Here is a 17,293-nt window from a genome sequence, read left to right on the forward strand (position 1 = left end):
TAATTAATATAATAGAATACGTTTTGAAAACTATGAAGGACAATTTGTTTTGCATCTCAGCAGCTAATGGCAATTCCATTCATACAAACGTTAGAGAAAATGAATGAAAAATTGTAAATTTCTGGATATTGAGACTTAGTGTTGATTACTGCCTTTCCTTGCTAATCTTGTACCGTTAGCGGCACACCATTATCTATGATGAAACGACACAGACAAAAGTATGTCCAAAGTTTGGCCCATTGCTAGTGTTTGATACTGCAAAATAAAAATAAAGAGGAAAGACATGTTCTCGCTTTCTTATCTTCTTGAGACGTCTTCTTTCTTAATTTTAGTATTAGATGGGATTTCCCCCAACGCAACTAAGTATTACGTTTCAACTTGTTATAAGCCATTTGTGCTGCTAAATCCGATTTCAGCCTGCTTTACTTTATAGATTTAGCTTCCAAATCCTTTCTCCGTCCAAGAACAACCAAAAGGCAGCAGTTTGATTTTGGAGTTGTCTCTCCTAGAAGACTTGCTGTCCCCAGCTATAGAGCCTCAAATTACCAAGTATGAGAAGCCATCAGTAAACTATAATGATAACGGCTGTGTACAGACAATAAAGACCCTAAATAAGTGGTTTTTTTTCCTTCTTAGAGATACTAAATACTACAAGTTTTATATTCACATTCACTGAAACATTCTTAATAGTTATATCGTCCCCACTGATAAAATCCTATCGTAAGCCTAATGAGTCGGGTGTTTCCTGAAATTCACCAAAGTATTAGATCAGAGGCGTAGCGAGGGGGGGGGACATATGTCTCCGGGCGCCGACCATAGGAGGCGCCAAAATGGGTTGGAAAAATAAATTAAAAGCTTGAGGGGGATGCACATTGAGGGGGTTCAATGTTAACATTTTTTTTTTATATACTTTTAGTTTAAGAAGCACATGTAATTGTAATATATTATGATACACTATAATTCAGCGTTTAATAACTAATAAATTTAACTTACTAAATGCAGTTAACACGGATCTAATTTCTAATTACTCACATCTAAAGCTAATTTAACAAATATATTCAAAGCGATTTGTGTGGATTTTAAAATGCATCTCTTTTATTTTATTTGAAATATTAAGAGCACCTGAGAAAAAAAAAATAAAAAAATTTTCTTGCCAAAGTATCCTTAAAGTTCAACACCACTGAAATATTGAAATAAGCTCTTTATCGAATATAGTATCGATACATAAACGATTTATTTCAAGATTTTAGGTGTAAAATATTGCTTAAAATTTAAAATAATTAGCATAATGAAATGTTAAAACTGTGGATAGTTTCGACGAACTAGCTGTTTTTTTATGCTATTTTTTGGCTAGAGCGCAAATAGCATAGCACAGACATGGGTCTAGGGCGCATTATTTTCTTCTACATTTGCAAACTGGTTTCTCGCAAACGGAATTGGATTTGTGTTCGCCGTTCTGGTCATGCCATTTATCTGCAAAGAACAATATAAACATACTTCCATTATGGTTTATTTAATAAATAATAATTGTGAACAAGTAATGTATTAATTTTTTTTAAAAATTTTTTGTATTGTAAAGTGGTAAAAATATTTTTTTACCAATTTATCTACATGACTATAAAACAAAAATTGTTATGCATTACGTTACAATTGTTATCGAAACCGTTGTGTTAATTATAACGGAAACAAAGTTTATAGATAGCAAAACATAATATAGCAACCTAAATAACGAGCATTTATACAGACGTCCTCGCGATTGTCAGGCTGTTCGTCAGCTACATCCCATCTTGTGAAAGTGGCGGCTGTGTTCTCATTGTGCCATCTGAATCAATTAATACAACTTAAAAGAATTAAAAATACATTTCAGGTATAGAGAACGAGATCCGAAATCAAGACTTTCAGCTTAGCAGAGTATTGATTATTCAATATCAAACTTTTTTGTCTGTTGTTAATAATGTGTAATATGAAGCAGAGGCGTAGCAAGGGGGGCGGGGTGCGGGGGGTGCGGACCGCACCGGGTGACACCCGACCTCGCTACGCCACTGATATGAAGCACGATTTAAAACGTTACCTCCAGGTGTTGGTCGAAACGTGTTTGTGCAGTCCAATCCAGATGTATCGAACGTTCTGTAAAAAAAAAAATGTCTCTTTTTTGTATGTTGCATATTTGTTTTACTTTATATGATAGAAAAAAATGCATCTAACATCTATAGAAAAGTTGTTTTTTTTTAAAAATAAAATCAATTGGTAGATTTAGAATTAGTTTTACCTTTGCTTTAAAGTAGTCAATCCTTTTTTGTGAGTTAAGTTTGGCTAAGTGTGCACCGTGCTTACTACAGTCTTGCTGCGCTTTTAAACACGTTTTATCATTAAATTCAACAAAGAAACAACTCCCATCAAAATAGTGCCAGCCAACAGGGCAGCTAACTTCAATTTTTAGAAAAAAAAAATTAGTGTCGAATTTATAATTCAAATGTCTAAATAAATTTTGCAAACGCTAAATATGACTATTCACCAATTCGAAAATAGTCATGTATATGTTAAATTGCACATTGTTTAGCGTGGAATTTGAGGTTCATAAAAACTACACCAACACAATTTAGTAGGGAAGTTTTAATTATTACATCAAGTTATAGAAATACTGCTATTTGAAAAAGTAGGTGACATTACTGTTTTTATTTTGATTGTAATCGATGACGGAACTATCTAATTAAGTGAAATATTTAGAAAACTTTATCAAAACTAAGATTAAAAAACAACCGCCGAAAAAAAAATATTTTGATATAACTGATAATAGTCAAACAGCACGTAGTATACTATTAAATGTAAGAAAAAAGACAGTGTCGCTTTACATATTTGTTAATAATAACAGTGCCTGCAAAACAGTAGTAGTTATGTAGTACAAACTAACAACTATTAAAGTTAATTTTTTACATATTGTTACTTTAACGCCAAAGTAGACACACGGGTAACATATTCGTAGTATAGACAGAAACGTCTCTGATAATGAATCGCGTGTAAAACTATGCAGTTAAATAGTTTTTCGCCTGTTGGTAGGACTTCGTTTAAACTTATGTCTGCCTTTGACGTGGAAATAACAATATGTGCCAACCTTTTAAATTTCATTAAAAGTAGGTTGCTCCTAACGTCTTGTAAATATCAAACTGTAAAACCACATACTAAAAACTTACGACGATTTTTTAATGTTTTTTTTTAATTTCTATTTTTATTTTTATATGTAATTTTACTATATTTTGTATTAAGACTTTCTAAGGTATTAACGATCTATATCAAAGAGATGATAACTTATAAAAAGAAACTCAGTTATGTTAGTTACAAGGCAGATATGTCAAATTGAACTCTTAATACATTGTTAATTGGTAATTGTTGGCACGAAAATAAGAACAATTTTTCATTTATACATATTGCTATGCTTATGGGTTTATATTGTATGTTGGTTCTTACTTGCATGTAATAGCTGAAAATGTAGAAATAAAATCGCTGAATAAAGCATCCAGTCTTGCAGACGGTTCATTTTTATAGTAAGTTGTTCTACTTAAATCTGAAATAGCTGTTGAACAATGATGTATAAAATCTATGATATGTGTAAGAAACAGAGGCGTAGCGACCCTTCCCAGCGCCTGGGGACAAACTTTTCGATTTGCACCCCCCCCCTCAAGCCCCCCCCCTCAAACTTTCGATATGCACCCGCCCTCTCAAGATTTCGAGTTCCACCCCCCGCCCCTCAAACTTTCGATTTGCACCCCCCCTCAAACTTTCGATTTCCACCCCACCCCCCTCAAGATTTCCGATTTGCACCCCCCCCCCCCCCTCAAACGTTCGATTTGCACCCCCTCCCCCCCCTCAAACTTTCGATTTGCACCGCCCTCAACCTTTCAATTTATTTTTTCCAACCCATTTTGGCGCCCCCTAAGGTCGGCGCCCGGGGACGAATTTGCCCCCCCCCCTCTCTACGCTACTGGTATGGAACATAAACATAAATGTTTAGCTCATTATATTCAACACTCTTTGAAATCTTAATTATCATACAAAGCTAAATAGGAATCCGATGCTGGCAGATAGAGATAGTATCTGCTACACTTGCTTCACTTTAGAGACCTGACATGAGAACTAGAGTGTGTAGGTGACAACGGATATATCAAAACTTGTCTGACATGAGAACTAGAGTGTGTAGGTGACAACGGATATATCAAAACTTGTCTGACATGAGAATTAGAGTGTGTAGGTGACCATATATCAAAACTTGTCTGACATGAGAACTAGAGTGTGTAGGTTACAACGGATATATCAAAACTTGTCTGACATGAGAACTAGAGTGTGTAGGTGACAACGGATATATCAAAACTTGTCTGACATGAGAACTAGAGTGTGTAGGTGACAACGGATATATCAAAACTTGTCTGACATGAGAACTAGAGTGTGTAGGTGACAACGGATATATCAAAACTTGTCCTACATGAGAACTAGAGTGTGTAGGTGACAATGAATATATCAAAACTTGTCTGACATGAGAACTAGAGTGTGTAGGTGACGACGGATATATCAAAACTTGTCTGACATGAGAACTAGAGTGTGTAGGTGACCATATATATATCAAAACTTGTCCTACATGAGAACTAGAGTGTGTAGGTGACGACGGATATATCAAAACTTGTCCTACATGAGAACTAGAGTGTGTAGGTGACGACGGATATATCAAAACTTGTCTGACATGAGAACTAGAGTGTGTAGGTGACAACGGATATATCAAAACTTGTCTGACATGAGAACTAGAGTATGTAGGTGATAACGGATATATCAAAACTTGTCTGACATGAGAACTAGAGCGTGTAGGTGTCAACGAATATATCAAAACTTGTCTGACATGAGAACTAGAGTATGTAGGTGATAACGGATATATCAAAACTTGTCTGACATGAGAACTAGAGCGTGTAGGTGTCAACGAATATATCAAAACTTGTCTTACATGAGAACTAGAGTGTGTAGGTGACAACGGATATATCAAAACTTGTCTGACACGATAACTAGAGTGTGTAGGTGACCATATATATATCAAAACTTGTCCTACATGAGAACTAGAGTGTGTAGGTGACGACGGATATATCAAAACTTGTCCTACATGAGAACTAGAGTGTGTAGGTGACGACGGATATATCAAAACTTGTCCTACATGAGAACTAGAGTGTGTAGGTGACGACGGATATATCAAAACTTGTCTGACATGAGAACTAGAGTGTGTAGGTGACAACGGATATATCAAAACTTGTCTGACATGAGAACTAGAGTATGTAGGTGATAACGGATATATCAAAACTTGTCTGACATGAGAACTAGAGCGTGTAGGTGTCAACGAATATATCAAAACTTGTCTGACATGAGAACTAGAGTATGTAGGTGATAACGGATATATCAAAACTTGTCTGACATGAGAACTAGAGCGTGTAGGTGTCAACGAATATATCAAAACTTGTCTTACATGAGAACTAGAGTGTGTAGGTGACAACGGATATATCAAAACTTGTCTGACATGAGAACTAGAGTGTGTAGGTGACAACGGATATATCAAAACTTGTCTGACACGATAACTAGAGTGTGTAGGTGACCATATATATATCAAAACTTGTCTGACATGAGAACTAGAGTGTGTAGGTGATAACGGATATATCAAAACTTGTCTGACATGAGAACTAGAGTGTGTAGGTGACCATATATATATCAAAACTTGTATGACATGAGAACTAGAGTGTGTAGGTGACCATATATATATCAAAACTTGTCTGACATGAGAACTAGAGTGTGTAGGTGACAATGCATATATCAAAACTTGTAAGTCTTACACGGGCAGGTAAACACGAAAAAAAAACATACACTATCAACGAGTTTCCTTTCCACGATAATAAATTTTCCCTCACTAAAACATTATACAAACCAGCGCTAAATTGATAATACGACTTACCAGTACTTTGTGCCACGTAAACTGTGATTATGTGAGCCACCTCTTTACTTGCTCTTTACGGTGAGTTGTACGCTTGTGATTGGTCAACTTTAATTGCTAGAGCTTACCCCATTTTCCCCAAGATTGTTCTCAGAGGCGTCTCCCTTAAATTTCATAGTTTGATTGAGAGTGGAGGTCGCCTTGAACTGGGGATAAATCAAGTTTACCGACACACAACAATTATGTGTATATGTTAAATCAAGTTATTTTAAACTCCAAAATTAAACAACTGCTGCCTTGTAGTTTGTTCTTGGTTGGACAAAGCCTATGGAAGCAAAAAGAAAAGCAGGCTGAAATCGGAGTCAATGGCCTCAATGGCGCATAACCAGTTGACACGTAACGCTTAATTGTGTTGAAGGCGTGGTCGAGTCGGCAAAAAGCTCATGGTTGATAAATTCGAACAAAGTCTCGAGTTCAAACCCACTGGCAGATAAATCTCGATCCCCTTCAACACTAATAACTAAGAACGAAGAAGAAGTAGTTATTTTATTTTAAAAGATATGCACACAACTAAATTGCTTCTTTCCTAGTTCTAGTTAAATAAAATAAAATAATAATTTTTAAAAACCAGCCGTGTAGCTGTAAATCTCATTTAAAAAATTATTGATGTTAAAGTTTTGCTATACTTCCGATTATCCGCTATTTCTCGTAACGCGTCGTTAGCACAACAAAGCCGTTCAATTCCAGGCATTAACACTCCAATTTAAAAACAGACAACAGATGCACTCACTTGTTTAAAACACAGAAGCGTAGCGAAGGCAGGGGGTACAGGGGGGTACATATGTCCCCGGGCGCCGACCATAGGGGGCGCCAAAATGGGTTGGAAAAACAAATTAAAATATCATTTTAGGTGCAGTTTTGCATTATAAATATAAAAAACAATATATGGGGCGGGGGGGGGGGGTGCAAATGGAAAGTTTGAGGGGGGGGGTGCAAATTGAAAATTGAAGGTTTGTTCCCGGGGGGGGGGGGGCGCCTAATTGAAAGTTTGTCCCCGGGCGCCGGGAGGGTCGCTACGCCTCTCTCTGTTAAAACATGCTGATTAAATATATTTTGAGAGTTCCCTATTATAATTCGATAGCAGTATAGTTATGCTCCTGCTCAAGTCTTTGTGACGTCTGTGATTACAAGAAGGGTACGTTACTAACTTAAAGGAATAAAGGGAAAATATAGTCGGGTGTGCTGAGTGCTGACCACACAAACCCTGCTTATAAAACAGGAACTCAACTACACCTGCCCCATAGATCGTCAGGTATGAGAGGGTAATTTAATGGGCGTGATATACACTCTATGATGACGATGTGAGACAGTTATCAAAGAACAAAATCCGTGAACGTAAAATAAGTACATTCTACAGACAATGTAGGGGTGGATGCTGTTGTTATATGGTGAACAGTGGGGTACAATTGACTGGAGAAGATGTGGGCGTCAGGAAGCATATTTCGCCAGTACGGACGGAGTGGTCTAGCGGTAGAGAGCTCGACTGCTAACCCGTAAGTCTCGAGTTCGAATCCGGGTTCAAGTCAGTAGTCCGTCCTTGAGTCCACCCAACTCTGATGGGTACCAAAGTCACGTTAGGGAAAGTAAAGGCGACTGGGCATAGTGCTGACCACAATTTCTTTTCATATGCCGAATTCACAGAAACAAGTGAACTCTACTTCACTTGCCGCATAGACCGTCAGGTTTGAAAGGGAAACTTTTTTTTTTTACTTTAAAAGGGGAATACAAAATGGAGGACATCAAGACGCCAATTGCTAATCCTCAATGTGCCAAGTCTCTTAAAAAACAAGATGTAAAATTCAGATCAGCAGAACTTTGAGATAATGTACACATCTAAGAAAATTCTGAGAATTAAATCACGTTAAGAACGGGAACTTTTAGTGTTATATTATTTTTATAGTAGTAGTCTCCCCTATTTAAAAAAAGCGAGAGAACTCTTCCTGGTTTGAATTTGGATAAAAAAAAATTCTATGTAATTTAAGGATGATGGTGTATACTATTCTCCGATAACAGACGTTTTGAAAAAAAATTTGTTTTAGATTGTAATTAGCCTACTACTGAGTGTTCATTTCTAAAATCAATTGTATTTTCATTGTTGGATTACGGTTATGCTTATAATTAATGTATACATTAAGTAGGTCATTGAATTCTTTATCTATATATATATAATTCTCTTCTGGGAGCCGTTAGAAAACAAGCTGCAAGCGCCTCCTTGCAGTCCCCTCTCTTTCTTTCTATCACTATCACTACCACCCCCACCCCACCCCACATTTTCTGGTGAGCTGTGGTCACGCTGTTTACATTTTACAATCATAGAGACGGGTTTGGTGACGGCTATTAGGGGCAGATAATTTAGTTTGAAACGATTTTAAACTTAGAGGAGGTAACTAAGAGGAGGCTGTTTTCACGTGGGGGGGGGGGGGGGGGGAGGGCGGTTTAGTGTTTTTTCAGTGGCAGCATTGGTACTGTTGAATTCACAAATTATAAATTACTGAAAAGTAGAAAAAAAAAAACAACTAAATAGCGGCGTATGATACGCAGCGGGTCGGCTCGTATATTATAAAGTATATGTGTTTAGTAAAACGCGCATTGGCAGTTTGGTCATATGAACTATTTCGACGCATACTCAGTAGAGATTCTTTACGAAGAATAGCGACTAATTAGCGTACCCAGCAGCATGTTTTACTAGGCTTCGACAAGGGGACATGCATTGATGCAGCTACATATTTAAATCTAAAATAACATCTGCAGAAACTTTCACATCCCGCTTCGCTTCAAGAAAAAAACCCAGCTCGTCGTTGTTTTGCCTCTCTTCCCCGTGATCTTGGTAATCTAGCACAACACTGTGCATCATTCCTTGACTTGGTTACACGGTATCCAGGTGTTCCTACCAGGGTGTTACGGACGAGTTCACACTGAAAGTGTCTACAAAGAGCATTGATAGATTTGTAGTATTTCTCCTAGATGAGGTTCTGATGACCCTGACTGCATTCCTTTTTTGGCAGCATGTAAACAGACACCCCCCCCCCCCCGGAAGCGAAAAATGTTTTAAGCCCCCACCTATATATATATATATATATATATATATATATATATATATATATATATATATATATTGGCAAATACATATATGCTCTTATCAGTTCGGGCCTGATATAATCTTGTTTTGAGAATTCTTCATCTCTTTTTTCCGTTAAATTCTGGTACTTTCAATTACAAACATCAACACCATTTTGTTAATTTACAAACATTAAACAGGAAAAAAAAAGGTTTACACTTGTACCTATATCAGAGTTAATGAGCTCTTGAAATATTTGTTTACAATATGTACACTTTTGTAAAGTAATTACACAGAAGTTACATAAATAAACCGAGGTAATTGAAACGAAAACAATATTTGTATTGTGGTTAATTTAAATACAGGAATAATTAACAAAAGAAGGGTTATTGTAATTGACGAAACCCATTAAAAAACTGAGGCGTATTTTGCGTTTGGAATATTTTTTATTGTAGAATTAGTTACTATTGAGTGACAGATGACTGTAGACGAGGGTAATCGTTTGTCAACGGTCTGCTTGTCACGCTGAGTTCTTTTCACTGTGGTTGCTGTGTTATTGTATTAAATAAGTAAACTAAAGACTGTTTCATTAGACCATATAGCATAGTACAAAATTTATGTAAATAAGGGGTACATAATCCAGCAGCACATAAGTACAAGTAAAAACAAAATAACGTAACAAAGTTGATCTTGAGGAAGAGTAATAGGGGAGGGGGAGGATTAATTCTAGGCAAGGCATTGTTTTTTTAATAATCAGAAAAGGGTTGATTTATAAGTACTTACATTTTTTTTTAATTGAAAAAAACAACAACATGTGACGCCACGCGGGTAGTGGGTGTAAAGGGGCGGGGTCATGGGGGCGAAGGAGATGCGTTTAAGGGTGCTATATGGTATGGGAGTCATGGTGGCATGGGATTGGTGACGGGGAAGGTGTGATGAAAGAGGATGTGGAGGCTAGGAAAGTTAAGGCAAAGTACTGAATACACCTTCCCTTTGTGTGCCCAGGTCGAGACACATTCTGTCCAATGGACCGCTATTTCCTAAGAGGATTGTTTGTTTTTGTAAACCAGCATATAGCTTTAGAAATTAAACACCAAACTAAATTTATTTTTAAACTATTAGTGCATTTTATTATTCGAGATTTTGTTGTGATTTGTGAATATAATAAAACCTGTTTCCTTAAAATTGTGTTTTTTTATGTGAGATTTGTTATAACTATATATTTATGTAGCATAACTTACAGTTTTAGGGGCGCCCATTAATGACATAATGTTTTTTAATGTGTAAAGAGAAACGTGCCTCCCAAGCTAATTAGGATGACGCCCCAATATAAACACGCCGTCCCCCTCCCGAACCCAGTTAGACATCCTCATAACGTTTTTCTTCATAGGCCGGTCTTCATAGCTTTCAACGCGATATTATATTCTTCTCTTCAGAGGGTATGTCCAATCCATTTACGGGTTTTGATATCCTTATTTATTGGCTGGTGATTCGTGTTATGACACTGGTCTTTATTTGAGAGAGTGTAAGCCTCCAGGTCTTCGAGCTTTAAGTAAAAACTGCCAATAATACATCGATACAATTTACCACCTCCCCCCCCCCCCACGTTACACATTGACACAATATGCTAGCCCCCCTCCCACCCCCATTGACATCACACGTCAGCCTCTTCAAATATTTATTGTTTTGAATTGATCACATTTTATTAAAAATTAAAAATGTAAAATAAATTAAGCTAAAAAATTAATTAAATTAATTAAGTTCTCGTTATCCGTTCACGTTAAGGTTTTGATATAAATTTAATACACATACATGTTTTTAAGAGTTAACTCAACTGTGAAAGTTGTATAAAACGTACATAAAGCACACAAATATGTCATCTGGAAGCAAGGGAATAAGTGAAAGGAACAGTAACACCAAAGGCAAATTTAAATTGTAACATTACCATAACCAAAAATCCCTCTTAATATGTAATAGTAAAACCAATATCACTAAAATTCATCTACATATACATTTTAAAAAACACATTAACCAAAATCCATATAAATATGTATTTAAAAACATAAAATTAAGATATGTGCTTAAATTAAAACAGGCAAGTATAAAAAAATCACATTACTTAATAGTAATTTAGGCAAAAAGTTAATCACTAAAACAAAACAAAAAAAATGTATAACAACAATTTCATAAAAAGCTTTTATATTAAAGTGCATTAAAAAGTAGAAAATAAACGACGCACTACTATTTAAATAACTATAAAGAAAAGTGTTGGTCACTTTATTATCTATTGGATACCTTTACCAGCATTTAAGGAGAGACTCACGCTTTTTTCTATAGCTATTTAAATAGTTGTTTATTTTCAACTTTTTAGTGCATCTACATATACAAAGCAAAGTGGTCGTGTGGCCAATCGGGCAGTTCCCGGGGCCGTAAGCGTTTCAAATTTGGCAGGCTCCTGTCTCGTGCCCCCCCCTCCCCTTTTATATTTTGTGAGGTCGTAGAAAACGCCTAGGGGTGTCAGAAAAAACTCGCCATATCCAGAAGGAATCTGCAAAGAGATTAAAACTGACCAGTCGTATTTCCCTATATAATCTTTGTAATTTATGCGAAAAAAAGAAGGTAATTTTAACAAAGATTTTAGGGTATTAACCTCTGTACATCTGGCTAATCTTTTGCATGTTCTTCTATAGATGACTACGCTGTATGGAAAAAAAAATTGGTCAGACTCAAAGCCCTCAATGAGGGTTAAAAAAGACCTCGAATAAAATTCTCCTTATATTAGCTTTATATAAAATACTTAGTGAACGATTCCTCATATATTTTGCGAGGTCAGAGACTGACACTAGTGGGTAAAAAAGAAAAGTTATTACCGTCGAAAAAAAATCCATATCGTCGTTAGATTTGTACACATTCCGTGTTGTCTTATATAAACATAGACATTGTTTATGAAAAAGTAAACAAAGACTACGCCATTCGGTCTATGCTCAAGGGAGGTATAGTTTTAAAGTAATATTTTAAAAATTATGTTTATACTATTTTAAAGAATAACAGAAAATCACATAGTATAGCATTCGTTTCGATAAGAATTTTGTTATAAATTAAGTAATGTATAACTATTAAACGGTAAAAAAATATTCGCTAAAAATAATTTAATATAACATTGGAATTATATTATTCAGGAAGCTTTTGCAGTTCTAATAACCTGCGAGTAGTGAGTTTGCGAATATTCCAGAAACTGTTTTATGATATGAAATGGTTCAGACTGTTTAAACTTTAGCACTCTACATAAAAACCAATAAACCAATCAGTTAATCATCCTAAGCAAAGCAAGGCAGTATGCCTAGTTACAAATTAAAAGCTTGTCTTAAACTTTTTTTTTCTGCATTTATTTTGCAGCACTTTAACTTTAAATTATAATTTCTCGTACACAGAGTATAGATGAAGCATTGTAATCGTGCAAAAAAATCACATACAATTTTGACAGTTTTCACCGTTTTACTTCTCAGTAATTCATCACATACGGGGTAGATGGGACTTATTATAATCGGTCAAAATTCTAAATCTAGAGCAGGGGTCCCAACCCTGTGCCCGCGGGCGCCATGGCGCCCGCCGAACGATTTGTATGTGCCCGCCTCTCACTATTCGACAGAGACAGATTTTTTTCGCAACCATTATTGAAAGGTTGAAGGGGGATGGAAATTGAAAGTTTGAGGGGGGGGGGGGGGGGGGTGTGCAAATCGAAGGTTTGAGGGGGGGGGTGCAAATCGAAAGTTTTGTCCCCGGGCGCCGGGAAGGGTCGCTACGCCTCTGGAAGGAATTTGTCGATTTAAAATAGGTGGTGCCCGCCTCCCTACCGATATTATAGAATGTGCTCTAGAGTTAAAAAAAGGTTGGGAACCCCTGATCTAGAGGTATCAAAATTTCGATGTTGTACGCATAATCGAGTCGGAAAAACTGGACTTTTTCAGTTATGTCTGTGTGTGTGTATATGTGTATGTGTCTTTAAACACGATAACTTGAGTACCGTTACAGCTAGGTTGAAGAAATTTCATAAATAAGTATTATATCAAATTTGTAGTTCTGTGTCAAAATACACACACAGACATACGGACAAGAATACAAAATTGTGTTTTTCCGACCTAGGGAGGTGTAAATTTGCACTGTTTTTTGCTCGTTTACAATACTTTCTCTAGAGTTTTCGCTGTTATATTTTTTTAAACTGTAAACCTATTCTACTTTTCTAAAAATTTTATGTCGCTACAAAAGAAAGTGAAAGGCGAAATAAAAAAAAGGAAAAAATTTGAACAATGCAAGAAAATCAACAGGTGTGACACTTGCAAAGGCTTTAAAGGTAGCGGTATACAGAGAAAATTAATAAAGGAATTTACATCTATATAATAAATGTGGACAACCCACATTTTAAAATAATTACGTTATTTTTATATGTTTTACTTCACATAAGTTATAAAATTTTTTTCTTAAGTCAAGGATAATTATATTATAATGGGGGAATAGATTTGTATCGAGAATATATAACGTGGGCGTGGATGCGGACTTAGCCATAGCCATAGCCATAGCCATAGCCATAGCCATAGCCATAGCCATAGCCATAGCCATAGCCATAGCCATAGCCATAGCCATAGCCATAGCCATAGCCATAGCCATAGCCATAGCCATAGCCATAGCCATAGCCATAGCCATAGCCATAGCCATAGCCATAGCCATAGCCATAGCCATAGCCATAGCCATAGCCATAGCCATAGCCATAGCCATAGCCATAGCCATAGCCATAGCCATAGCCATAGCCATAGCCATAGCCATAGCCATAGCCATAGCCATAGCCATAGCCATAGCCATAGCCATAGCCATAGCCATAGCCATAGCCATAGCCATAGCCATAGCCATAGCCATAGCCATAGCCATAGCCATAGCCATAGCCATAGCCATAGCCATAGCCATAGCCATAGCCATAGCCATAGCCATAGCCATAGCCATAGCCATAGCCATAGCCATAGCCATAGCCAGAGCCATAGCCAGAGCCATAGCCAGAGCCATAGCCAGAGCCAGAGCCAGAGCCATAGCCATAGCCATAGCCATAGCCATAGCCATAGCCATAGCCATAGCCATAGCCATAGCCATAGCCATAGCCATAGCCATAGCCATAGCCATAGCCATAGCCATAGCCATAGCCATAGCCATAGCCATAGCCATAGCCATAGCCATAGCCATAGCCATAGCCATAGCCATAGCCATAGCCATAGCCATAGCCATAGCCATAGCCATAGCCATAGCCATAGCCATAGCCATAGCCATAGCCATAGCCATAGCCATAGCCATAGCCATAGCCATAGCCATAGCCATAGCCATAGCCATAGCCATAGCCATAGCCATAGCCATAGCCAGAGCCAGAGCCATAGCCATAGCCATAGCCATAGCCATAGCCATAGCCATAGCCATAGCCATAGCCAGAGCCATAGCCAGAGCCAGAGCCAGAGCCAGAGCCAGAGCCATAGCCATAGCCAAAGCCATAGCCATAGCCAAAGCCAAAGCCAAAGCCATAGCCATAGCCATAGCCATAGCCATAGCCATAGCCATAGCCATAGCCATAGCCATAGCCATAGCCATAGCCATAGCCATAGCCATAGCCATAGCCATAGCCATAGCCATAGCCATAGCCATAGCCATAGCCATAGCCATAGCCATAGCCATAGCCATAGCCATAGCCATAGCCATAGCCATAGCCATAGCCATAGCCATAGCCATAGCCATAGCCATAGCCATAGCCATAGCCATAGCCATAGCCATAGCCATAGCCATAGCCATAGCCATAGCCATAGCCATAGCCATAGCCATAGCCATAGCCATAGCCATAGCCATAGCCATAGCCATAGCCATAGCCATAGCCATAGCCATAGCCATAGCCATAGCCATAGCCATAGCCATAGCCATAGCCATAGCCATAGCCATAGCCATAGCCATAGCCATAGCCATAGCCATAGCCATAGCCATAGCCATAGCCATAGCCATAGCCATAGCCATAGCCATAGCCATAGCCATAGCCATAGCCATAGCCATAGCCATAGCCATAGCCATAGCCATAGCCATAGCCATAGCCATAGCCATAGCCAACGCCGTAGCCGTAGCCGTAGCCGTAGCCGTAGCCGTAGCCGTAGCCCTAGCCCTAGCCCTAGCCATAGCCGTAGCCGTAGCCGTAGCCATAGCCATAGCCATAGCCATAGCCATAGCCATAGCCATAGCCATAGCCATAGCCATAGCCATAGCCATAGCCATAGCCATAGCCATAGCCATAGCCATAGCCATAGCCATAGCCATAGCCATAGCCATAGCCATAGCCATAGCCATAGCCATAGCCAGAGCCAGAGCCAGAGCCAGAGCCAGAGCCAGAGCCAGAGCCAGAGCCAGAGCCAGAGCCAGAGCCAGAGCCAGAGCCAGAGCCAGAGCCAGAGCAACAGTCATAGCAATAGCAATAGCAATAGCAATAGCCATAGCCATAGCCATAGCCATAGCCATAGCCATAGCCATAGCCATAGCCATAGCCATAGCCATAGCCATAGCCATAGCCATAGCCATAGCCATAGCCATAGCCATAGCCATAGCCATAGCCATAGCCATAGCCATAGCCATAGCCATAGCCATAGCCATAGCCATAGCCATAGCCATAGCCATAGCCATAGCCATAGCCATAGCCATAGCCATAGCCATAGCCATAGCCATAGCCAGAGCCAGAGCCAGAGCCAGAGCCAGAGCCAGAGCCAGAGCCAGAGCCAGAGCCAGAGCCAGAGCCATAGCCATAGCCATAGCCATAGCCATAGCCAGAGCCAGAGCCAGAGCCAGAGCCAGAGCCAGAGCCAGAGCCAGAGCCATAGCCAGAGCCAGAGCCAGAGCCATAGCCATAGCCATAGCCATAGCCAGAGCCAGAGCCAGAGCCATAGCCATAGCCATAGCCATAGCCAAAGCCATAGCCAAAGCCAAAGCCATAGCCATAGCCATAGCCATAGCCATAGCCATAGCCATAGCCATAGCCATAGCCATAGCCATAGCCATAGCCATAGCCATAGCCATAGCCATAGCCATAGCCATAGCCATAGCCATAGCCATAGCCATAGCCATAGCCATAGCCATAGCCATAGCCATAGCCATAGCCATAGCCATAGCCATAGCCATAGCCATAGCCATAGCCATAGCCATAGCCATAGCCATAGCCATAGCCATAGCCATAGCCATAGCCATAGCCATAGCCATAGCCATAGCCATAGCCATAGCCATAGCCATAGCCATAGCCATAGCCATAGCCATAGCCATAGCCATAGCCATAGCCATAGCCATAGCCATAGCCATAGCCCTAGCCCTAGCCATAGCCATAGCCATAGCCATAGCCATAGCCATAGCCATAGCCATAGCCATAGCCATAGCCATAGCCATAGCCATAGCCATAGCCATAGCCATAGCCATAGCCATAGCCATAGCCATAGCCATAGCCATAGCCCTAGCCCTAGCCCTAGCCCTAGCCCTAGCCCTAGCCCTAGCCCTAGCCCTAGCCCTCGCCCTAGCCCTAGCCCTAGCCCTAGCCCTAGCCCTCGCCCTATCCCTAGCCATAGCCATAGCCATAGCCAGAGCCAGAGCCAGAGCCAGAGCCAGAGCCATAGCCATAGCCAGAGCCAGAGCCAGAGACATAGCCATAGCCATAGCCAGAGCCATAGCCATAGCCATAGCCATAGCCATAGCCATAGCCATAGCCATAGCCATAGCCATAGCCATAGCCATAGCCATAGCCATAGCCATAGCCATAGCCATAGCCATAGCCATAGCCATAGCCATAGCCATAGCCATAGCCATAGCCATAGCCATAGCCATAGCCATAGCCATAGCCATAGCCATAGCCAGAGCCAAAGCCATAGCCATAGCCAGAGCCAGAGCCAGAGCCAGAGCCATAGCCATAGCCATAGCCATAGCCATAGCCATAGCCATAGCCATAGCCATAGCCATAGCCATAGCCATAGCCATAGCCATAGCCATAGCCATAACCATAGCCAGAGCCAGAGCCAGAGCCATAGCCAGAGCCAGAGCCAGAGCCAGAGCCATAGCCATAGCCATAGCCATAGCCATAGCCATAGCCATAGCCATAGCCATAGCCATAACCATAGCCATAGCCATAGCCATAGCCATAGCCATAGCCATAGCCATAGCCATAGCCATAG

At 39.6% G+C, this 17,293-nt stretch overlaps 1 protein-coding gene across 1 annotated transcript; it reads right to left on the reverse strand.

Annotated features, from left to right (window-relative positions):
* Positions 1 to 1,086: 1,086 nt before the first annotated feature.
* LOC131958397 (type-2 ice-structuring protein-like) lies at positions 1,087 to 6,076 on the reverse strand. The gene is made up of 6 exons (XM_059323407.1): positions 5,978 to 6,076; positions 3,466 to 3,571; positions 2,270 to 2,427; positions 2,072 to 2,127; positions 1,722 to 1,822; positions 1,087 to 1,473 (listed from the first exon to the last, which is right to left on the reverse strand). The coding sequence occupies exons 2-6, from the start codon at positions 3,533 to 3,535 to the stop codon at positions 1,394 to 1,396; spliced, it is 465 nt and encodes a 154-aa protein (XP_059179390.1). The 5' UTR covers positions 3,536 to 3,571; positions 5,978 to 6,076; the 3' UTR covers positions 1,087 to 1,393.
* Positions 6,077 to 17,293: the final 11,217 nt, after the last annotated feature.

Source organism: Physella acuta, unplaced genomic scaffold (assembly GCF_028476545.2).
Source record: "Physella acuta isolate Inbredline_101_S28 unplaced genomic scaffold, ASM2847654v3 ptg001325l, whole genome shotgun sequence".
Classification (NCBI taxonomy): Eukaryota; Metazoa; Mollusca; class Gastropoda; family Physidae; genus Physella; species Physella acuta.

What these genes read in the sequence shown, in the direction of transcription:
- LOC131958397 (XM_059323407.1), bottom strand. Translation starts at nt 3,535, where the DNA reads ATGAACCGTCTGCAAGACTGGATGCTTTATTCAGCGATTTTATTTCTA. An exon ending in TTGACTACTTTAAAGCAAAG is followed by an intron (nt 2,128 to 2,269) that starts GTAAAACTAATT and finishes TTTTTTTTACAG; the next exon opens with AACGTTCGATACATCTGGAT. An exon ending in TATAAATGCTCGTTATTTAG is followed by an intron (nt 1,474 to 1,721) that starts GTTGCTATATTA and finishes TGTTCTTTGCAG; the next exon opens with ATAAATGGCATGACCAGAAC.